Below are 25720 nucleotides of genomic sequence, written 5' to 3'. Positions count from 1 at the left end.
ATTTTTTAAAATTCAAAGCAAAATTTGTAACAATATAAAAATATTTACATTCTAAGAACAGGCTAGCTTTTAGAACATAATAATCAGTCTAGAAAATTGTCACATCTTGAAATTAATACTTACTATATTTTACCTACATTATTCATTGGTTTTTATTTCATCTTCGGTTACATCTAAAGTACTGACATCATTAACGTCAATGCCAGTGTCATCATTCGTGTTTGATAGCTCCTCCTATGGAAAATAGAGATAGTATATATATTGTTCATTAGAAAAATATTTTTTTACTTTGTCCAAATTGACTTAATTTATGCATTAACTTTAATTCTTTGAATTTATATTTATTTCAAAGCGGGTTGGGTTCTATTTGCATTGAAAATAAAATCCATAACATTTTTTTTCAATTTATATTTACCTTAATAACTTCTATAAAGGAATTGGCCTCTTCTAACATTTGTTTTGTCTGTTGGTTCTCCTTCTTGAGTTCAGCAATAATTTTATGAAGCTTTTCATTTTCATCCAAGGCCTCTTCTAAAGCAACTCTAAATTGCAAAACCACAATACTTTATTATAGTAAAATGTATCAATGAATAATAAAATATATGTATATAATAATTTGGTGTATTAAATTTTTAAATCAAGTCAACACTTAATATTGAGTTAACATTTTTTTATTATTTAGTATTACAGTGATATAAAAAGTATTTACATTATAATTTGTTATTAGGGTGCCAGACAAGAGGATTTCTTTTGTATAGTTTGTTTTGATAACAAATTGCTAATTATAAAATAATAAATTTGAGTGTAGAATAATGTTAACCGCTGACTGACCCCAAAGCACTTGTGGTAATATTATTCCAGACATAGGCATTATTTTATGTACTTATGTTTCTAAAGTTGTGCAATGTCAGAATAAGTTGCTAGTAGGTAATAATTTGATAACAAATATAATAATAAACAAGAATTCCCTGTTTCATAACACACTAATGTGCCACTCATTTACTCAAAATTTTGGATAAATAGTCCATCTATGTTTAATTAAATGTTACTCAACTAATATTTATCCATATGTGAATCTGATAATTGTGAACATACTAAATTATATTCTTACAAAACCCATACTGACCGTCGTTTCTCTGCCAAGATTTTCCAATATTTTTCTGATGCTTCAGGGTTTGTAAGGTCTTCAACAGATATTTTAGTATCAAGATTAGCCTGAGTTTCCTTTGACAATAAGTTCTTTCTTTTCACTTCTATATCCCTATAAGAAAACAATAATTCAGTAAGTATATACAGCATATCAAACATAGATTTTTTATTCCACTAAGCACTTACACGAGGGATTCTTGGCTAAGTTGATGCTTTAGAGATTTTGTTGATCTACCCACTAGATTTTCTCTGTCTGTAGCTGTATGTTGTAAGGTTTTAAGCGACTTTCTAGCACTCTTCGTTGTTTCCTAAAGAACAAAAAACATAGTAATGTATCTGAAATTAACGGAAATTAAAACAGTATAAAGATTTAAATACAACAATGATATAACCTGCAAATCTTGAGTACTCATTGTTACTTTATTTTGATGCACAAAATATTGGGGTATATAGGGTTAAGATCCCTATCGACACAATAATAAAAATGAATAAGCTACACAAAAGAACCAAATAGAACAAATCAAATTAATGATAATCAGAAAACTTCGCAAAGCAAACAACAACAATTTCCGTTTGCGCGCGTTCAAGAAGTATAGACATACGTTGATAGATGGAATGACGTTTTATTCATGTCGCTACTTATGGAATGACAGCGTCTAGTTTTATAAAAAGAAAATAAAAAAATTAACACAGACAATGTTACCATATATAGCAGCTTTTTGTTTTTGTGGTGTGTGGTGAGTAGTAATCATCACTTTTATTATAATCGTATTTTATACATTGCACTAAATAGAACACTGAAAGAAGCCTTTTAACCTGTATGACAGTAATATATTGCGTTGCAGTCTCGCTCTGTGATGTCATATATTAAATGGACATCAGAGGCATAGCATACAGCAATTACTTTCACTTAAGTTATGTATATTATTAAGTTATTAAACTAATTTGGTTTGTTATCGATGTTACTATTGCTACAAGATATGGTCAGTGATGCTATTTTACTTTAGTACCTATATGTTTTAATAATATATTCAACAACTAACATAGCCTATTATTGTTATTTTAATCGTGAAGCGTGCGAACTGCAAATCGACGAATTTGTAAAATAGAGGACTAGATAGAAAATGTTATTTCATTTAGTATTATAATCACTAATAACTGTAATTAGTCCTACGTAATTTTAATATGATATATAGGCAATTCAAATTTTATATTAAACAAATGTTATGTAAAAAGCTTATTATAGGATAGATGAATTTATAGATGATAGCAATATCTAGCAAGAATAAGTTTATTTGCGGACAACGTTATAATTTGTTTTTCATACTGCTTTCTTGATATATGTTAGCGTAGCGACTTTTGTATTGATTGCAGCATGCATTCTCATATAAAGTGCGATTACTGTAACTACCATATAGTAATTTTAATTAACTGTGACGTGGTCGAGTGGAATGAGTCGGCGGCGTGGTGGGCTCCCTAAAATATGGTCATACTCCGTCATACTCGTGAACAAGTGCTGCTTGTAGGGACTGGTCTGCTCTTATCACTACGACTAATTTAATCTTATTGTATATTTATATTTGATCCAAATAAATTAGTGCTGGTTGGTAGTTTGTATTCACATGTTTCGACTTGTAAATGTAAACTTACAAGGATTATTTAAGATAGGACAGCTTTCCGAACGAGCGGTAGATAAAAAAAAATTGTTATGTCTATTCAAAAGTGCTTAAATTAAGTTTTTTTTGAATAAATGATTTTTTATTCTTTTCTATGCTATAGAACAACATATATATGTTTAAATGATAATTTATATTAAATTTCATTGTTTCTAATTTTATATATCACACATTTGAAATTAGTCTAATACGGCAATATTTGCAATTTGACGATGGTCACCTCGTATATCTCTAATCTGTAGTTACTATTCTGACAATTTGATTGATAACATACCAGTTTTTACTGACAGTAGATAAATCATATCTGAGACTAGTACAATTTCAGACTAATTCTGACTTTTAGTTAGTTCGCTCTCAGTTTGGTTGTACACTTATGTGCTTTCGTTTGTAAATTGATTTTTATTGAATAAAAACCTACTATCTGGAAATCTGTGTCTATTTATTACAATTGTGATTTAGAACTGTGTGACAATGACCTGAAAGTGGTTTAGTGTTTTTTTTTTTGATAAATCGCTTTCTCTGTAATAGTTTTGATTTTAAATTCACTTCGGTATCTTATCTGGAAACCTTTATCTATACTCTACTAATTTAGAAACTATAAAGAAGGATACTTACAATGGATACACTAAGGTACTAATTGGGTTAAACAGCTATTTTCGAGTTAGAAATCTAGTTAACTGTACTGCTATTAAAACGATTATAGCTAGTTATACCAGTTAGATGTGTGTACAAAGTCAAGGTTATTTTAGTTTCTTTCGATCAATGGGTAATGTACATTTCTCGGACAAAATTTTATATTATTTGCACGTTAGTTATTAATGATATGAAGACTGTATATTTAATAGCATTTTTAATAGTTGAAAATGCTATGGTGCACCCGCCTGTGCTGCGTAAACCTTCGTTTATACTGATTTTGGATGCAGGTGGGTTCCATTGGAGAATGATAAGATGAGCATGAGGTCAGGTTGGTTAGCCCATCATGGCAAATTCACTAGGAAATTATCTGGATGGTTTCCAAGGGAGATCCACCTAACATAGTATATTGCTACCAATGAAGTTATCACTATTACCACCATATTATTAACTATACCTTTCCCACTGAGTTGTCATAAGTAAATGTAATGATATATCTGTAATATTTATATAAATATCCAGACTACACTATTTAGTATCTGGAATTGTTAGTATAGAATCCTCATGTGGCTGTGGATTTCTTATTGCCAATGTGAATATGGTAATGAGAACCTGAATGAAGTATGTTTATTAGACTTTGCAGTTACTATTGAAATAAAATAGTTAATCAGATATATAATATTCATATTATGATATAGTAAATATTTTAAAGTTTTCATTACCAGTTTGTTAAATTGTTAATAATTTATATTATTCAATGTATTTATAATTTTATATAATGAAAGAGTATGAAATAAACTGAACAATTAATCAATTCAAGTCAATTACTGTAGACAATAATTGTTATTGTTGGAAAGAATTACTATACTGAAAGCTATTTTTTAAATAATTACATAATTACTACAATTATGATTGTAGTTATAATTTTTAATAAAAGTTTGAATATTTAATAATATTTAAATTACTATGTGACATATTTATGTTTGAACTGGAATTTTAATATAAAGAAAAATATAAAAGGAAATAGCAATAGTGATGTTTATCAGAATTTACTTTTAGTTTACATGAAAATTTGTTTAGTAACTTTTTAGATTAATATGAACATTCAAACAGGTGCAGTGGGGACTTTGTTTTTATATGTACAGATTATAGTGTCTTTATTATAGTATACCTATGCTACCTGTTTTTCTACAGTAAGCAATCATATTGAATACAATAGTATTCTGTCACTGTAATGTTATTGCATATTCTGATTGATTGATTATTTATCAATGAAATTTTATTGTGATAAGTTTTTACATATTACTCATGGACAAGCCCACAAAAATGTCTGTGCAATTGTACATGTCTATGATTTTGTTCAATTTATTTCATGTGAATTTCATACAGTTCTTTACAGTCCCTAGGGATACTTTTCAATAATACTCATTTCCTGTATTAATTTATATTCAACATTCCTGAAGTTTTAGCCATATATTTAGAGTTTAGACAGTTTTAGTTTTGTTATGCATCTCATTTTTTAGTTTCGATATACTTTATGTCAGATAGTAATTCAAACAAATGGCTTTATTATGGAATAGTAACTGATGTCTCGAGAGCCAATATAGAATTATATAATCATACTAATTATTCTAACTTTTGTAAATTGTTCCCATAAGGTAGAAGGTGTAGATTTATAAGTCTGAAACATGTTTACGAACACTTTCCTTATTATTGTGCGCAGCACATTCTTGGCAAATATTTTTTTAATTTTCCTTTATTTTATAATTAGTAGAAACAATGTTTTCATATGTGGTACAATATAGCTAGTATATTTTATCAAAATTTCGTTTAAAAGATATTTATTTAATATGGCAAGTATAAAAAAACTAGTCTTAAGTATATATACTAACTAGGATGTAAGTCATTTAAGTGGGTACATACACAAATTACTTAAAAATGTTGTCTCAACACAGATTCTATTTTGTGACTTGGAATGTGGCGACAAAGAACCCTAGCCAGGATCTCAATGCTCTTTTGGACTTTCCATCACAGTTTGACAAGAATAAACCATTACCTGACTTTTATGTAATTGGGTAAGTATAGTATGTTAAACATTGTTTATCATGGTTGTTTACAATTTTGCAATAATATCCAGAGCTGACATAGAAGGATAATCATAACACATATCCTATTATGAAATTTGTATTATTCCCTATTAATAACAACAGTTCTCGTCTCTAGTTATGCCTTTAAATATTTACGTTTTATGTTTTCTTTCAGATTACAAGAAGTGAAATCACAGCCGCAAAATATGATTATGGATAACCTGTTCATAGATCCGTGGTCATCAGCATTCAATGCGATATTATGTCGCCGGAACTTTTTTATGGCGAAGAACATAAGACTACAGGGCATGCTGCTTTTAGTTTACACTCAAATGAAGCATTTAACACATCTTAGGGAAATTGAAGCACAATATACAAAAACTGGTTTAGGAGGAATGTGGGTAAGAAATAAGTATTTTCTGCTTATATTATTTCATTAGAGAGAGAGAGAGCATAAATAAATGAATACTATTTTAAAACTTAATAAGATCTACACATGTCTAAAAACAGCCTTCCTTAATATGATTAAATTTTCAAATCAAGGACTGTAAATTACTCGAGATATGTTTAGAATAAATTCGTCTGTATTGATGCCTATATTTAGCTTATAATTTGATATGAGACAGACCTATTTCAGCCACTAAGCAATTTGCTTTCTAAGACGTGTTTCCATACGCCGAAGATAAGTGAAATTACAGAATACCATTGTATGACATCTTTATAATCCGGAATGTACCTATGAGTACATTATAATACTACGAGTACTTGATTACAGTATTTTTGTAAGAAATTGATTCGTTGTCAAAAAATAATTAGACCACTAGGATTTAAGATTTTTTTATTAATTTTGTATAACATTTTTTTAGGGAAACAAGGGTGCAGTGAGTGTGAGATTCAATATATATGGATGTTCAGTATGTCTTCTAAATTGCCACCTTACAGCACATGAACATCTATTAGCGGATCGTATCAATGACTATAATACTATAATCAAACAACATACCTATCACGTTAAGGAAACTACAAACATTTTGTACCACGAGTGAGTATCTACAATTCATTATAATAGTAGAAGCAAATTGTTTTTCACAAAAGTATATTTATCGTGTCCGTTTAGAGTCTACTGTTTGTATAATAACAAGCTTCAAACGAGATGAACCAGTAACTAATTATCCGTACTAAACTATAAATGCGACGTGTATGTCTGTATATTGGTTTCATGACTAAATAGCTTAACGAATATTGAAATATTACTAGAGTGTATCCTGATAAGTACTTCTATTTACACTTTTTGTGACCGCCATAATTATTTTATACTATTGTTTCATAACGAATGCCAATATCGCATTAACTCAAATCGATCAAGCACGAAAATACGTGGTCGAATGTATTCTTATTCCGTCGCTAGAACCATTTGAATAAAGATTTACTCTGTTCAATCAATCAAGCAAATGTGTTGTTTAAACTGTTCGACCGACAATGAGACTCGACGGTAGTTGGCTTCTATTTTAAATGTGGATGAAGGAATATAAAATCTTTATCCTCCTTTAAAATACAAAGTCTTTTCTAGACTAATGGTTTTTATATACAGTTCTCTCACTACGCTCTAATAATAATATATAACACTATATTAAACGTCTTAAACGATTTATTATTATTTACACAATTACTAAAAATTAATCATATGATTGACAGTTACGTGTTTTGGTTCGGCGATCTGAACTTCCGTACAGACCATCCGTCCGGTAGCAGTCCTACATCGGAAGAGATCGTAGCGGCGCTTCAGAAGATAGAAAAGGATAAATATACGTCATTGCTGAAACACGATCAGTTGATAGCCGTTATGAAGGCAGATGAAGCGTTTTCAGAATTCACAGAACCTGATATACAATTTCCACCTACCTACAAATTCATGACTGGCACAGATGAATATGATTTGAAGTAAGTATTGTCTGTATAATTAATACATACTATTTTTAGTCCACGTTTAAGTAAGTAATTATAAGACAGTGTTTCAACTAAGAAAATAATCCATATTCATAATATTCATGTTATGCAATAAATGTTAAATATGTATTTTCCTTTAATATCATTTACGAAACCTAACTTAAATACATACAAATACATACCTGATTCAGATTAAGAAATGGAAAATTCATGTATTCTTTATTGTACTTTGAAATATAGTGAAAATCTTAATTATAAATAATGTGAACAAAGGTGGTATTATCTCTAAGAGAGATCTTTACCAGTCAATATGACACATTATAGCATGGCTAGTAATGATTCTTTAGAAACTAACAGTAGGTACAATGTTGAAATCCTAATTTTGTGATTTAAAATTCTTAGAAGTACCTATGTGTATCTTATTAGAAGTACGAGCGACATATTATGATACCTCGTAAAATCTGTGTTTATTTTTATGTATTTAGGTTATTTGCGAGGGGCAAATATGAGAGGGGCAGATGTTTTGTATTTTTTTTTACTAGGTAATGAAATAACGAAATTTTTATAACGCTGCTCATTCACACAAGTGCGCTCATTGTAAATAAAAAATATTGAATTTTCAGGAGAAAGCCTTCGTGGACTGATAGGATACTAAACAAAGTGATAGCCAACAACTATGAGAATTTAACTCTAAGGGCTGATTTAATATCATACCATCATATACCACATTATACTGTTAGCGACCACAAGCCAGTGGTAGCGCAATATAATATTAAGGTCAGTATCAATGTCTTATCAAGGTTCATTTACATTAATTAAAAAAATTAACATTGAATGTATGCTTTTCTATGTTGTAATAATTGCATTGCACAATTATAGTTGTATTGTAATATTAATTTAATTGTAATACTTTTAACTTGTTGCAATGCATGCCTTTGATTTCGTATTCGATCGAGGGGTCGAAATTACAGCTGACGGCCTAAACCGAGGTTCGAACCCCTAGCGGTGCCTCAGACTAAAGTCGTATTCGTCAGGTGGGAGTTGGCCTTCAACCGCTTCAGACTTATGTCTTTCTGCGGGTTTGGAGTGCCATCTGCACTCGCCCCTTATCGTCCGGCGAAGTTCTAAAAGACAGCTGCGGCAAACAGCATTAGTCAGAAAAAAAATATATATTATTGATTTTCAATCTTTCAATTTTGTTTGAAATAAACTGCGTTATGATGTGACAAAATTAAAATGGAACCAAAATGATGGTTTAACTATTGCATAAGTACTATTGCCTGAGAAAGAAATGTCAAACCTTTTTGTCAATTTTCAGATTTATAATTGTTCGTTTCGAATTGGTTTACATATAATTTTACCATATAAAAGACACAATAACCATCGAAGTAACTATATTTATCATCTATGTAAGGATGTCAGATTAGATATACACAAGACGCTGTGAACGCTTATCGTTTGTAGAGTGCGGTATCTATACCGTATTGAATTGATAACGAACTATACTTGACAACTGGCGATTATTAATAAAAGTGTAATGATTTATATATAGTCATGATAGGTAAATACTTAGGTACATTATAAGGAAGGCATTTGTTAATCTGGTTTAAATAATGTTTAAAATAGTTAGCAATGTCACCGTGACATATACAAATATTTTTATTTCCACGTATATTTCACGTGTCATATCCAATGTAAATGTATTGGTCAAGACAGCTTATCAGAAACTTACTCTGTTATTCGTAAATTTTGTTATCTTAACACCACTTTCAATGTACATGAATATGGACGGTATATGTTTGGAAAATGTTTTGATTATTATTTTATTTTTATCTTCTATATCATTGAGTTGAGAGAATTGTAGTGTATTTGAACACAGCTCGAGAAATATTGAACTTGGCAACAAATTTTTTTTGATCACTTTTTTAAATAGTAAATTCGTTAAAATAACATAACTTAGTCACGGAAAAACTCGTAGTAAAAATTAGTATAATGCTGGGTTTTTTAACTTCAGGCACTAACTTGAAGTGACAGGCGGTTATTGTACTTGATACTTAACTGTAATTTATTACGGGTATCTTTACAATTTTTTAAGGTTCAAGATGACATATATTACACTTCTAGATGATGTTATAGTAAAATCGAAGGAACTACGTTTTTTTTTGTAATAACATTTATGTAATCTCGCCTTTTTACATTAACATAAAAACGGTGCTTTTAACTTTGGTAACACTGCCTGTATTTTATATGTAGTTGTATCTTCCCTACTAATGTACACATTTAGAGCATGCTTAAAATATTTTGCACCTGCATGGTAGATTCGTCGTGGCTTCACTTCCTCCATCTTAAACGAGTCACCTAGAGCGTCTAGAACTGCAATCAGGATGCGTTCAGCTGCCGTCATCCCACCTTCGGCCGATGGTACAACTGTGTCTTTAGATGCAACTGATGGTCCTCTATTTGAGTCCGATTTTGCAGCTCAAGAAGCCCAGGTTTGTTACCATTGCATGTAATTTAGTAGATGGTTTCCTGCATTATATATAACGTAATGTAACAAATAATAGTAACCCCAGCTCAATTTTGTACAGCGTTATCTAGTCCCAAGCTTTGTCCAGCTTGTGTTATGGGTACTAAACAACATGCATAATATACATAGACATCCAGTCTAATACAAACAATAATACTCATGAATACAAATGTTTGTATCGTGCGAGGAATCAAACCTGCGACCGTTGCAAGAAAGGCGGTGTGCTAAACCGCTAGACCACCAAGGTCGTTTAACAGCTTAGCATACGACCTTGAAAACTATGTAATTTTTATCTAGTAAAGAAATTAATCTATTCTCATTTTAATCTATGATATTATGCTCTGGCTTTTTGTACGTGGCAAACTAGTTTTACTGACCAGTTTTGACATATTTGTAAAGTATCAGTGGACACTGTCCGATAGTCCCTAATAATGTATTTTATGACCGAAACAACTAAATTTAAATTAAAATTTTGCGGTTTAACTACTTGTAAATGAAATTCTGATTACTCCAAGTTCTAGCTTATATCAATTCTACAGTACATTCTAAACAATACTTTATTGTCGTGATTTTATTACAGGCCTTTGCAAATTATACCGAGAAGACTGTAGAGTTCGCACCGATCAGTCGAATCTGGTACATAGGTGATGCTGACTTCAGGACGCAGTGTACCCTTTCACATGATGTAGAGATCAATCCTAGCGATTGGATTGGGATTTATGATGTACGTAATTTTTAGCTTTAGTTTTTCAATTTCTTTTAAATTATAATAATATTTGAAAATAAGAATATCTAAAATAGATTTATCAAATATCTGGCGTTATGAATAATATGAGGTTTTTATGTTTGAATTGACAAAACAGTAACGAGTATACTAGTCGTAGTCTTTTGTCATGATTCTAGTTACCTCGAACCTTGAATATATGAATCGGAGCATTAACTGTATGTCAGTGTTTGCATATCCTAACTGCAGACAGGTGTGACAATAGTATACAGTTTGTAGTTTTCTGATGTAATATCTTAAATTGTATTCTTTACAGGCCGACTTTCACAATCTGGATGACTATATAGTGTACGAGTATTTGGCTAAACTGAGTCTGCCCCACGCTCATTCCACTGCAGGCCAGCCTAGGACCATCACATTAAGTTTCCCCGTCGGTAGCGGTGTTAGGACACCAGGATTTTACCGCTTTATATACTTCAGCCAGCCTAACAATGACGTGAGAAGTGTTTTGGGTAAGTTTGATTATTGCTGGTATCAGTGTGTTAGAAATATATTGTTCTTAAGGTAATTAATAATGATAATGTCTCAAGACAACAAACACAGCGCCATCTAATCCCAAGCTAAGCAGAGCTTATAATATGGGTACTAGACAACCGATATAAATACATTTTTTTTAGTAAATACATACATATAAAACACTCAAACCGTTAAAAACAATCCTACTCATATACGAATTTGTACGAAGTCTATCTTTACATAGCAACGTTTATTCAAAACAGCAACACGCAAGTTTATTTATCGTTATTTTTGTGTGAGGCTGCTATCGAATGAGTGACAGAATAAAAAAATGCTGTAGTCAAAAAACACTTTTGAATAGTGCTATTCAAAAGTGCTTATATGAGGTTTGAAAAAAGATAATTTCTATTTCTTTATTTCTACCTCAGTAAATTTATTTGTATACTTCTTATTGTGCTGATTATTCGTAGCAAAATTACTTTAATTACTGCGCAATTTGGTACCTACACTTTATATGCCATTTTATTTAACAGGTATTTCGGAACCTTTCGAGGTCAGTTCTAAAGAAGACAAGTTAGTATCGTTAGATAACTCGGAACCATCGCCAAGTACCTCGTCACCAGCGCAGCCCGGAGCTAACACCAACAATTCGGATATATTCACTGACTTTACCGGTCTCGATGTTGCAAAGCTGTCCCGCCATTTTGCAAATGATTTGAATATCGACTGACTAAAGAGTTACTTGCCAGGCTCACCGTCTGTTGGTAGACGGAAGGACAATGGACAAGTTTAAGTGTATGTACCATATTATATATATGTATGTATGTAAATATGTAGCAACTTTAGATACATAACTAAATAACCAATCATTAGAGATCATGGGCGCGTGACCTCCGTCAGTGTTAGAAAAAAACTATTACGCTTTATACATTTTTAAAATATCCTGCACAAAGGAAGAACTAAAAAATGCGACAGAATGCGCAAAAGTCGTCGCAACATTCCGGCAAATATATATTTAAATATATATATCTAGTTGTCATTGAAACGAAAGAAGTTTTTATTTCTTTTCATTCATTGAAACCGGACAATTTGTTTTATAATAATTGTTAATATCTTATGAATGGTTATTTGTATATGAGATTTGGTCGCTACGTACAGGCTCTAATTTATTCCGTACGATTTGTTATTGCAATAAGATAAGGCCATTTTTATGTGTTAAAACTTTAGTATTAATGCTGTTTGGTTGCGTGTATTTGTAAAGTATTTTTGTAAAGGACCTCGGTTATTTTGATAATCGAAAAATGCCTAGAATATTAATTTCGCTTTCTTTATGAAATTAGTAAAATTAATATTGTTTCGTACGTGCGTTGTACATAAATATGAGTTCAGATATTGGATTCTATCAAACAAATAAATATATAGGTATAAATTATATTAACCTTACGAAACGGCTATAATAGAAACATTTATGTACAGATCGTGTTGTGTTTAAAAATTTGTTACAAATATACGTTCGTCACAAAAATATATAATGTTAGTTAAGCTTTTACAAATGTAGGTGATACACGCTGTAGCTAAAAGCAACACATTATTAAAACAATGCCATACATGTTAGGTATGTTATTATTTCGTAAGTTACAACGCAAATCCATTTTATTGTCGCTTCAAACGGCAACTTATGATTAAATCGTCTACATTTACAACATTACTACAATAAACCTTAGCGTAATTAATATAAGGGTTAATATGCTGGTCATAAAATAAAAGAATCATGTTATTTTTATATATTATATTGGTAGTTTAAACACATGCACGGTACTTAATGACTTAGAGGCAATCTATAAATTACATCACATCAAAGTGAATAGTACAATTTGAAGTGAAGTAGACATGACTTTTGCAATGACATATCTAAAGTATTATATGAGTAATATCGACTGTATATAACATTATTACTTAAAAATGGAAAGTGAAGTAAACGTTAGTTACAACTAGGACTAAGAAAATATATGTACTGTTTTAATTAAACTACACTAACTCATTATTCTCACTCAACTCATGGTTGATCACTTTAATTAAAATTAAATGTATTATATATTTTATAAGCCATATTCGCATTACTGTGTTGTTAATTTTCATAAACTGCCATTATGTTATTCTTCAATATACCTATATACATACTGACCACTAATGTGATCGTAGTATATGCCCAATAACTTGTGCTGTTGTTTTAAAAATTATATATATATCTGTGAAATGAATCTAGACAGTACAAAATAAAGTTCGTTATTGCATGTATTTCATCTATTCGATTCAATTTTGATCTGTTAGCCTGATGCGCTAATACCATATAATTATTTGATACAGACGAAATTTACACATTATTTATATAGTTAAACGGGTTACCACCATTAATTTTATGGTAAATAAAGGTATGTATGTATGCACCTCTTCGACTAGGTATCACTAGTAATGGTCACGAACTGACTCAGACTAGTCAGCTTATTCGTGGTAAAACCCGTTTAACTATAATAATAATGTGTAACACAATGTACATTTAAAAAGAAGTAATTTACACATGTTTTGAAATATATGACATTATTTATATTGACTAAATCTTAAACTGGATCTTTAAAATTATTTACCATAAAAAGATTCATGTTAAGACCCGGTTAACAATATAAACAATGCGTATTACATAATAACACGAATTGTATATAAAACCAATGGGCTTAATATACCTTTTCATGTCTAATATTGAACAATGAAGATGTGTTTTGTAGGTTTAAAGTATATGAACATTTAATATTGCATCACACTCACATTTGCTTGGCAATAACATTGACATTCATACGTTAAATGTCAAGTAAAAGTGAATAGGGCAAGGTGTAAGTGTTGCTACGGAACCCTTTACGTTGGATATGTTAATTTGTTAAGTAAATATACTTGCGGCACATTTACACAGCAAGTTATCATATTGTATGTAATATGTGCCGAAATGTATTACTATATACTGTTTAAATACTGTACATGATGCACTATGTAATATGTAAATACAAATTTGTTAATGATAATGTAATATTTGTATTAATACGTTCCTTACATATAAAGATAATACAGTAAATACCTGATGTTGTTGCTACATTCAAAATATAGATTATACATATTTATTTTTAATTGAAGCGTACAGTTTTTTTCTCAACAAGTAATTAGTTAACGACTATTTGAAAAATATAGTGATAATGGTAATGCAAAGTAATTTAAGTGCGTACCTGATTAACTTGATGAGATTCACTAAACGTCTATTTTCGTAGAAAAATAATTTAAGTAGAATTTAGATATTTTTTTTTCTCTGTGAGCACAACTCATTCTTTTGTTACTATTTTTTTGAGAATAGTCTTATTAGAGTAAACTTAAAATAACAAAATTTTTAAAATTAGGTTACTTATGCGATACAGGCGCATGGACATTTCATTCGACATTAATAATGAAATTAAATCACAAATATTTATTTTAATTATTTTATTGCAATATTTAAATTCATCTATATATTGAATTTGGCGATCTATATTACACTTAATTCAGTAGGAAGTAGAGTTAGTGTTTGTACTTTAATATTATCTGTATATCACAATAATGGACCAAACTTCCACTAGGGCATCACAATGCTTATGTAGATAAGCTATATGTAGAGATAAATTTGTATTATAGTTGGCTTATGCTAAATTATTGTGTCCTAAATATGTATTTACGAAAAAAAATCAAAAGCAATTTTCTTATCTTGTCCATTAGGGTTTACATTACCGTTGAACATTCCAGATACCTATTTAAAGGTATGATTAATGATTCTTTCCTAAACTGTTTTGTTCTTCAAGTTTCATTGAACCCGTTATTAATGCAAGTAGATTAAAAAATACATCAGTTCACTATGTAAATAAAATAAGAATTTTCTTTGAGTGATTATATTAGTACAATGTGTTTTTTATAGTGCAATTGGTAGGATAGTTATATGTATAATAATATAAAGAGCTTGCCACTTGTAAACAAATGTGTAGATAACAAGACGTTGCTTATAATATAGGTACTTTTTATATTGATATAAAAAATGTATTGCCTTTAGAGATTGGTTTGGTATAACCTTTGGTATAACATGCGTATTTGGTAATTCTTTGGCTTATTCTAGGAAGACTAAAGTGTTACTTGCGACACGTGTCGATATCTGAAGTCTCGTCACCTGGAGCGTCGTACGTATGTTACATATATATTTATAACTCATAAGATCGTTTAGTAATGTTGGTAGAAAGTCGTAGCTGCAGGTAATGGTGATTTTACGACCGTCTGTGAGTCGATGTAATTATTGTCATGCTGTTTTGTTAATGTCTATATTATCATGTTATCGTTTGTGTTAAATATATCCATAAAATTCTATACTCTAAAATTCAGAACTAATATAGTTTAGAAAACTGCTTTGTACGTCTATTTCGATGAGTTATTTACTAAATCCAAACGAAATAATCGTATTTTTCTCTCTCTCTAAAATCAAAGCAATGTGTTAATAGTTTTTTTAAAATGAGATTACCAACCTGTATTTGAATCAATAAAATATTATCAAAGGTCAATCGGTCTTTGCATAAGTCAAACGCTGAGATGTACCATATTATTTATGGCGCCGTGATTCATTTTCTGTTTACTACGATTTACTATAAAATAAGGGATGTTCTTTATTTTGAAATCTTTGTATTTGAATGTGTAATATTTTGTACCTAGCATGGCTATTTAGAATAGATAAATGTTATATTTCATTGTTAAATTGCTTATTGAGAAAGAAATCGGTTTATGGAAGTGAATTAAAATAATTGGCGTTTATGGTTAAGACTTATTAGGATAAATTGGTTTTATTTGTACAATTTTAAAAGTAATCCTAATAATGGATTTCTAGATGTCTTTTGACGGGACCCTAACTTGTAACTTGCAATATAATAGTAATATATTAAAAATTTTATTATTACAATAAATAATTATGCTTACCATGTCAAAACGTGTACTTAAATGCTAGTGAGAATCAATGCACAGTTGATTAGTTATATTTTATATATCTACTATTATAAAATTAAGTATCATGAGATTTTCGAAAAACTACAAATGCCAAAATTACATTTTTCTATTATTTTCTTTTTGTAAATGTCCATATCCTCTCTAAAATTATAAATGATTGTGGTTACCCTGAGCATGATCCTGTGAGAGGCATTTACGTTCAGTAAGGACTACATTAACTTAAACAAATGTCAACCACAGGCACTATTTTCTACACTTATTTTTTCCAGTATATCAATTTATAATTGTTTTATGAAAAAACGTCAATTGTATGATTATCAAGTTAATCGTATAATAACAATAATTTGTTGTTATTTTTATAACTTAGGGACTAAACAAGCATCACTATACCGTCATCATTATATTTAATCATTATCTATTGATTATATTTTGTCTTTAAGACCAATGGAAGTATTAAGTAAAGGTTTTGTAATGGTGGGAGGCTAGTTATTTATTTTGGGCTCAAAAATGGTATAGAAGACAATAATTGTAGTTAGTGTAGTGTTGTGATATATTTACTATTGGTGTTGTATTGTAATGAGATTCAAGTAGACCAATATTACTAAAGCCGAATTCAAGGTAAAGTTTTACGAGGTTTACGAGTCCATGTATAAAAAATATAAAATCTTGTAGTTACATATATTTAGAAAAATAAAGAAAAACATAAAACATTACAAACTACTCATAACTGTTTAAATTATTTTGTAATGGAAAAAATCAATAACAATAGTTATTAACTAAATGAAGGCCAAACCCAATCACAATAAAATAAGACAGGCTTACAATTAGAGAATAACACCAAATGCTCATTAGTATGAATAAAATAATAGCTAAATTGTTACAAGGACGATAATGCCGGTCGTCTTTATTCTTTGATTTAAATTAATTATCTTTCTAATTATTATACATGTATATAACAAACAAAAATGATAAAACCACCGATTTGCATGTGATTCATATATATTTATCGTTCAATCTAAACTCAGTAGGTAATTTAATTAAAACTTTTGTGACTACATTTGTTTTTGTATATTATTTTACACCAAATATTGTTACAAATTAATACTAATTTATATATTGTTGATTTTAAATAACTGTCACGTTGCTACAGTAATTAATTACATTACAGACATTCAGTTAGTCATCAGTTTTCTAAAAATTTTTAAGTATGTTATTTTTAAATAAGTAATTTTTTTGACAATCAGAATTATGTTTTACTCAATACCGTTACTATACATAAAACTTAGTAAACGGTAAAACTCTTCCCGCCTCCACGCGTTTAAAAAAGAAACCCATAGCAAAACTTATTCATAATTAGTAATCCCTATATTTCAAATCAAATCTACATAAAATATGGCTACACATTTTTGCGACAGAATATTTTTTTTTTTTAAAAGAGACAGTATGCGTTTCTGTGAATGATAGGTATATCAATAAAAAATCTATATATATTATATATTTGATACAATAAATTTTGTAATAATGTATGTGACTAACATACTTTGTAAAAGTATTCAATAGTAGGTAGTAGGTAAATAGCTGTTAGACTTGTACCGATTATTTAACTTCAATCTGTTGCTCTACCATTTTGAAATAAATACCACACAAAGAGTATTTAAAATAAACTCATTTATCTATTTTTCAACCTAGGTCTCTTACGAGGTAGACACAGAGAACCGAGTGCCATTGCCTTAATTAAAATAAAGAAAAATCTTTCCTTACACACGAAAACGAAAATATGTACTTTGGTCATCTGCGACCTTTTGCAACACTTCTTCCTACTAAGGGCGGCCTCCAGCCCGTATTTGATTCGGGAAATGGCCGCCCTCCGTGAATCTGGATAGCGCTCTAAATTTGGAAAGTCGCTTGTATTACAATATTGTAAGAACATCTTGGAGGCGGTGACTTACAGTATGAATTACTTATATTCCCTAAATTATATTTTTTCTAATATAGCTACAATTATTTTTTATTGCATTTTGTTTCTTAATTATTTACTACTCATTAAATTCAATGTAACAATGCATTATAATTTTGATATTTGGCACATCTATATTGAGTACTTAAAATTCTTAGTTTTATTTGTATTAATTGTAATAAACTACAATACTAAATAAAACTGTTTCGTAAATATTTTTTTTGTTATATCTCTAATTGGTTTATATATTTATTGTTGTTGTATTATCTACCTATACTTGCCAATTTAGCAAAATTTATGTTAATAACAAAGTTTGTATTATGAGTAAACTATAGAATAAAGGTGAAGATGATCAACGATGTACCTAAATTGTTACTGTTTTAATTAACGATGTTGTATACAGAATGGAAATTATAGCGAGTTATTAGGTTATTACTTCATTAATTGAAACATCAGAAAATAACAATTTAATTATTTTCTACAATTAATTTATACCGCAAAAGTATAATCAGCCTTTCTTTTGCACCGTTTTTATTTCTCTGCTGAAATGTACAGATTTTTTACTTTACGTAAAACTGTTATTTCAATATTACCACATAGATAATGGGAGTGCCCTATTTTTAATAAATCTTCACTGACGTTGTGTATAATAATGTAATATATACATATATGCAATAGAAAATATATACTTTAACGAGTACTATATTATGTTTGTAATTTATTTTCGTGTCCGTAGGTATTTATTTCTATAAGTATGTTATAAAGGCATTAAAGTTTATGCACGTATTATTACCACATTACAAGATAAGTATTTTAACGTTTCAAGTGCTGAAATGTACAGATTTTTTACTTACGCACTTCACTGACGTTGTGTATAATAATGTAATATATACATATATGCAATATAAATTACGCACTTCACTGACGTTGTGTATAATAATGTAATATATACATATATGCAATAGAAAATATATACTTTAACGAGTACTATATTATGTTTGTAATTTATTTTCGTGTCCGTAGGTATTTATTTCTATAAGTATGATATAAAGGCATTAAAGTTTATGCACGTATTTTTGTTAAATGATATTTTTGTTTCTATTTATCGTTTCTTTGTTACACTATTTACAAACTGCACTATGGTGATAAATGACGAACCTTAAAATAATAATTTCTGAACAATATTTTGATTATTTATCAGTTTTAAAGATACTGCATCATTTTTATGCCTAATGTTTCCATTCTGTACAAGACTATAATGGCACTATTTTACGTATCACTGGATGTATTGTTATATATTAAGCATTTGTTGTACCTATATAGTAACTGTGCAATAATTAAACAAACACCGATGAGTTCAGATTTGTAGTACAAAACGATAATTTGTAGTTGTCACGACAGTTGTGTTAATTTATGCGAATAGATTTTATTTAGTTGGAAACTTTGTTTTATTTATATTATTATGTATCCTTCGCGATTAGTATTAGAATACATATAAATATTTTATCACTAATGCATATCCGATGTTATCAACAGGCAGGTAATAGTCGTTGATGTCGATTGTGTGTTGTTCCTCAAGCTCGTAGCTGTAGCGTTATCGGAAAACGCGGGAAAATTGTCGGCGGCCGCTAGCAGATCAGTTGGCTCGCACCCGTCGTGAGAGATGGACCGTTCGTTGCGTTCGTTTGTCGTAGCGCTCGTCGCGATCGCGTTCACGACCACGCGTGCCTATATTCCCTCCCACGACAATATACTCAGAATACAATTGTGGGATGCTGAGGGCCTGAGTAGAGACCCTATAACCACCCAACCTCCGTCTACTACCACTCAAACCCCAAACCATAAACTGAAAGTCAGTTTGGATTCGCTGAACAACGCGATGTTGGAGGAAGAGTATGGAAGCGGTTTCGGGAGGTTCATTAGACACAAAGTGAGACATAAGAGGAGAAGACCCCGGGAGAGTGGTACTGATCTTCCGTGGAGGTTCCACTCGGGTAGTGGATTGGTGAATGTGCAGATATATAATGACGATGTGCCGTGGGATGAAATCGAGGGGGCTGGACACGGCGTGAATGTCAGTGTAGTGAGTGAGAGTGCGTATCCCGTTGTGGAGGAGGTACGGGACGTAAGCCCGCCGATGAACCTGCAGCAACTCGAGGACGAGGTAATTAGTGAGGACAAACAAACTGCACAACAGCTCCTTTCAACGTTATCGTCGCCCGAGGTGGTTAATAGCCATTCACTGAACTGATAGCCTGCCGGCGTTGCCTGGGGAATCCTATTCACGGTACCTTTTCAGAATTTCCCCTCGGGCGACGATGCGTTGATAAAAGTGAATGCCCTTCATTGTTTTAAAAATATTTTCGCGCCGGCTGTATGTAGATCGTATCATAAGACTGCGACACGACACGGAAGGAGCAAAATATTTTCCACAGCGATTTGGCTTTCATCGTCCCTTATCAGAGAGATAATTTTACCAACTCGTTGATTATTGGCATTATGTCGGTCATATTTATTTTGTCATACACTACACCTATGTTGATACTACACATTATCACGTTATCAAACGACCATTAATGTAAATCTCCACAAACAAGTAGTTTAAGTACTTAAACTATTACGAAATGATATTAGAATATTATGTGAACTAGTAAAATTTACTACATACATACATATATTATACCTATCTATTTTATTTCTTATCAGTTATCAGTTACCGTCTAGCTATCAACATCTAGATATTGTTGATGATTCAGATAGTTACTCGTATATGAGAAGTTCATCATGTAAACGGTGTCCTATACTTTATTTACCTAAAATACCCATTTATTTCTGTTATACATATAGATTATTTGTCACTTTAGGAGATTAGGACAATATATTAATTATATTTGTATACAATGCCGTGATTATGATATCAACAATGATAACCACTATCTGGTACGTTCCTAAAAGATGGTACTGAGGTTAAAGTTTTCGTGGTTTACTGGTTTGGATTTTAGGGATTGAACCAGCTTCGTTTCCTAAAGGCAGAATGTATTTCAATGAGAATTTTTATTTTATTCCAATATATATTTGTTTATAGAAAATTCTGTAATCACTCGATAAAAAGTTTTTGATTTAGGATTTATGAGTCTAGAATTTTTACAAACTATGCTAAGTAGCTATTGTAAACTGTGGTATGAATCATGACTTTTTAAATTTAAGATCAAAGCATACAGAAAGTGGCGGGATCTTGTTTCATACTATATACCATACATACTATATAAAGATAAGAATAAGAAATATTAGTGATATAATATTTATTACTAGGTTAGTACAATATATTATCAATATGTCTATAGGTACCTGATATAATTTTTATCATTTATTATGCGACCTGAGTACAGTATTGTTAATACTCAATAGGTATAAAATTCTGAAGTAGCAGAGTCGAATTAATATTTGAACCTTTTTACAATTTGAGATAATAAGGTTCAAATTAATTTTTGTATACCTACCTAATTGAAAAGGAATACTCATTCTTTATCTCAATAGGTATAGTGTGATTAATTTCATTACCATTGTAGTAAAACTCAACATTGACTAATGTTGATACTAATAATCTGAATGTCACAAAATGTATAATTTACATAAATGATAACAAACCCAATAAAATTAATTCTAAAGACGGCAACAGGCTTGATCTCTACTTTAACGAGAATATTTTAATACAACGTAATCCACCACATTGAATTAAGATGTCGACGTGTTAAGTGTTCACCATATCGCACTGTTAAGGTGAAAAATTTAAGAAGATTGTAATTCGAATTAATTTTGATAATTTTTGTAATCAATGCTTAGTCTGTTTCTTTTAAACAACATACATCTACTAGCATATAGGTTGGACTGCCAACCCCAAGTTTAAATAACCAGGTATTGAAGATGGAAACGCCAGGACAATCCAGTTTAAAAACAGGACATTACAGCAGTTATTGGTGAAATGAATATCAAGTAATTAAAATAATCATATTTTTAATAAAAGTATTTGAATAAAATTGTACGTTTCGAAAACTAGCTTTTAAAAGAGGAGCGCGAATTTTAAAATTTAAGAATCCTGGACCTTGTTTAAAATCATTTAGGAGACACTACAAATACTAGGACATATGTTGGGAAGACAGGTCAATTGGTTACTCTAATATACGATGTCAACAATTATTAACGTATACATCATTTATCTAATGTAGTATGAAACAGTACACAAAAATAACAATATCGTGTATTTGTATACCCGTAAACAAAGTTATTGGTTTGGTTTCATCGTCCGTCCTGGAAATTTGACCTGAGGAGCCGATATAGCCAAGCCCCGTAAACGTCCGGAAACTAAAGTCGACAATGATGAATTGGTACCAATAGTGGATTAATCTCAAACTAAGTCAGATATAGAATGAGAATATTATAACAATACGACAAGTTTTGTACAGTATTTGTACAATAAATAATTGTGACCGCGTATTTAAACGAAATTGGATCAGTGATAGTTTGTACTTATTTAATTATTAAGTAAATAAGATACTTAATATCATCCGTTCATTTCATGAGTCTACCTCTCTATATTTAGGTGACCAATTGATACCAGTTATTTCGTCGAAATTTCTTGTTACTGCGTTTATTAACTACGTACCTATATACTTATATGATGATGAATTTGACCTTATCGATCAACATATATCGTTTCAATGATGTATAGCGGAGAACCAATTTAGCATCATATTAAAACCAATTTGAAATCAATACGTCTACTATTATTTTTCCTGGAATATTGTGAGTATCGTATCGTTTATGTTACAGGCGTATTTTTTTAAAATATAATTCACAGGAAATAATAATTCTGACAGACGGAGATCGCTCTATCGATTTTTAACATAGTTCCGGTGGAAATAAATATTGTATATTTTGCAATAAACGAATATTATTATGAATATCTTTTATACCTACATGGTAGTTTCCCACTTTCCTTCAGGATCACATTCTTGATAATATACTTCTTGGTAACTACCCCATCCGGGCTAACATAAGTTGCTACATTATTAGGCTGTAAAGTAATATTTTTTTTAGTTTTTATAAATCGGCGTAATTTGAAAAGTAGATAATTATTAAGTTATAAATTACTTTTCATCGGCTCTATTTATTTCACACATATTGGCTGAAACGTGGTCAAGTCGAGGGTTCCTTGTACCACAACATTTTCCGACAATCCGTATGTAGTGTTGTAATGTATTGTTTGGGATTGTAATGTAGTATCCACATAATGTAACAGTTGTCTTAATAGATATATTTACTAATATTACTCACCCAATGGTCGAAATTCTATCATAATTATTTAAATTATAAGTTCGAACATCATCATGGTTCTATTGTCAAAGACTTCTATGCGTCTGTGTGTCAAATACATTATAGTGTGTGTAATTTTGATTTATTAATTTAATTTGTATTTTTTATATATAATTAAAATATAAACTATATATATATATATATAACTAACTTTGTCTATATAAACAATGTGGCGAATTTCATACTCTTTCATCCGCGCAATTTTTGTAATAAAAAGGGGCAATTTTTTCCTTACCTATAAAACTTACTTACACGGATAAATATTTGGCTATCTTTAATAATAGCTTGCTAAAGCTATGATGATTGTAGCATGTGTATTTGAATAGTTAATATTTAGAACAGTGTATATATGTCTTCTGATGAATATTCTCTCTTACCACTATAAATTTTCTAATCTATCCTGGCCTTAAATTGCCAATAAACTCAATAACGAACTTCGTCACGTACCTATCTAGTAACTGGGTATTCATTCACCTATCGCAGTGACCGCGGCACGCCCTCCGCCCGCAGGTAGTGACGAGAGCTAATCAACCGGATATTTTACGCAAATCGATATCCGAACTGGTGTCCATCCATATGTAGCTACACTAATTGTGTCTGATTGATTTTCACCGAATAGCTAAGTCTAGTGGATATTATTGTCTGCTATAATATTTGAATTTAATGTTAGTCTTGAACCGGCTGTTGCCAGCCTGATTTTGATTTTGAAGAGTCTAAATGCAGTATGAGTTCGACTCCTGGTAGTGGATACAGGAATCAAACAGCCCAGATCACGGCAGTATGATGCTCGTCGGCACATGCTCGTCGTCATATATCAAGCTGTAGTCTCTATGAAAATGCTCTTCCATAGAACATACACAAAATATTTTTTATAAAGTACAAACTGTTACCTGTCAGTTCATCCGCTTCTTTTGAGATAGAAAAGTCGCCTATGTCTGTCGTAGTGATATCATCTATCTTCACGTCAAATTTAATTAAAATTCTTTCAGCTGTTTAATGTAACGTGTCGTGACGTGACTTGTACCTATAAAAAACAGACATACCGATACACTTTCGCATTTCTAATATTAGTATGGTTCATTGTAGGTATTAAATATACTTATATTCAATGTGACGTGAAATAGGATCGTTCATCGTATTTGTACCTTTATCTTCATTACCGACATTATTACACGAATTTACGAGTCGAAAAAAATATAATTTCTTTGCGTGACACAAAGCCCATGATTATGACTCATGAAATTCACTTCGCATTTCAATTTGGTGTTTGAACTTTTTCGCGTAAAAGACCATTATACTTAATTATCTCTTAAAATTCTTTATTATGACGCGCGTGCAAATCATTATGGAAAGTAAGAAAATCGTAACTGGAGCTTGATAATGATCCCCTTTGGAATAGAACTGTAAAAAGGAGGGTTGGTTTTAGTGTATCAAACATCTGCTTTTGAAATAGGGCGAACCAAAATAATTATCTGTACGCGGCGCCGTCCCCTAATCATAAAGAGCGACGAAGCGAATTCTTCAGCAAAAATCGATAGCTTTATTCAGTGATCGCCTGAGTATATATATTAATACCTTTTATTTCCTGTAAATAATGTACCAATCGTGTTGTAGGTTTTAGTACCTAGTGCCTATTTACTTTGAAACATTACTCAATTTCGTTAGACTTACTCACATAATGTAAAATTTATTTATTTGAATGAACCAGCTAAGCCCTTTGATTTCGAACCCGCATAACCTATTTGCTTGTAAATTAATAGGAATAATACAATACGTTAATTTTTAGTGATCATTATTAAACAATATATTCAATTCGATTAAGACGTTTCTGAGATTAGCGCTCATGAACGTACAGAGAAACAACCAAAAGTTCTAACAATAATTGTTTTGAGTTCTATCTATTACGTTCATATAATACACCAAAAATATTATTATCAATCTTTCACGGACCGCTATTTTGTGTTGGTATGGTAATTTGAAGATAAATGAAGCATCTATATTTCATATAATATTTGATTAAAGATTAAATTAAAACAAAAATTAAATAACGTATTGATTTTTTTTACTAAAGTAATT

At 30.4% G+C, this 25720-nt stretch overlaps 3 protein-coding genes across 5 annotated transcripts in view; 2 read left to right on the top strand and 1 right to left on the bottom strand.

Annotated features, from left to right (window-relative positions):
* Window positions 1-32: 32 nt before the first annotated feature.
* On the bottom strand, window positions 33-1764 carry LOC131846106 (geminin). Its single transcript, XM_059195334.1, has 5 exons — window positions 1542-1764; window positions 1336-1457; window positions 1127-1261; window positions 416-542; window positions 33-234 (listed from the first exon to the last, which is right to left on the bottom strand). The coding sequence occupies exons 1-5, from the start codon at window positions 1560-1562 to the stop codon at window positions 139-141; spliced, it is 501 nt and encodes a 166-aa protein (XP_059051317.1). The 5' UTR covers window positions 1563-1764; the 3' UTR covers window positions 33-138.
* A 1236-nt stretch (window positions 1765-3000) lies between these two features.
* On the top strand, window positions 3001-12493 carry LOC131845452 (inositol polyphosphate 5-phosphatase K-like). 3 transcript variants are annotated; one of them, XM_059194525.1, is made up of 10 exons: window positions 3001-3455; window positions 5414-5533; window positions 5721-5946; window positions 6412-6587; window positions 7241-7486; window positions 8116-8269; window positions 9811-9984; window positions 10600-10743; window positions 11060-11255; window positions 11793-12493. In XM_059194525.1, the coding sequence occupies exons 1-10, from the start codon at window positions 3442-3444 to the stop codon at window positions 11987-11989; spliced, it is 1647 nt and encodes a 548-aa protein (XP_059050508.1). In that variant the 5' UTR covers window positions 3001-3441; the 3' UTR covers window positions 11990-12493. The 3 variants fall into 3 exon arrangements, with proteins under 3 accessions (XP_059050508.1, XP_059050502.1, XP_059050515.1); XM_059194519.1 differs by lacking the exon at window positions 3001-3455 and having other exon boundaries at window positions 5004-5533; XM_059194532.1 differs by lacking the exons at window positions 3001-3455; window positions 9811-9984 and having other exon boundaries at window positions 5004-5533.
* A 7435-nt stretch (window positions 12494-19928) lies between these two features.
* The window catches only part of LOC131845813 (G-protein coupled receptor Mth2-like), a 73505-nt gene continuing 67713 nt past the window's right edge, over window positions 19929-25720 (top strand). The window contains exon 1 of the mRNA XM_059194940.1: window positions 19929-20435. Coding sequence (XP_059050923.1) covers window positions 19935-20435 — 501 coding nt within the window. The 5' untranslated portion in view covers window positions 19929-19934. The remainder of the gene's footprint in view (window positions 20436-25720) is intronic.

The sequence above is a fragment of the Achroia grisella genome, unplaced genomic scaffold (genome assembly GCF_030625045.1).
Source record: "Achroia grisella isolate CSIRO2021 unplaced genomic scaffold, CSIRO_AGI_Agris_v1 utg109, whole genome shotgun sequence".
Taxonomy (NCBI): Eukaryota; Metazoa; Arthropoda; class Insecta; order Lepidoptera; family Pyralidae; genus Achroia; species Achroia grisella.
Note: the sequence above shows the minus strand (reverse complement) of the source record. Positions and strands in the feature narration are given on the sequence as shown.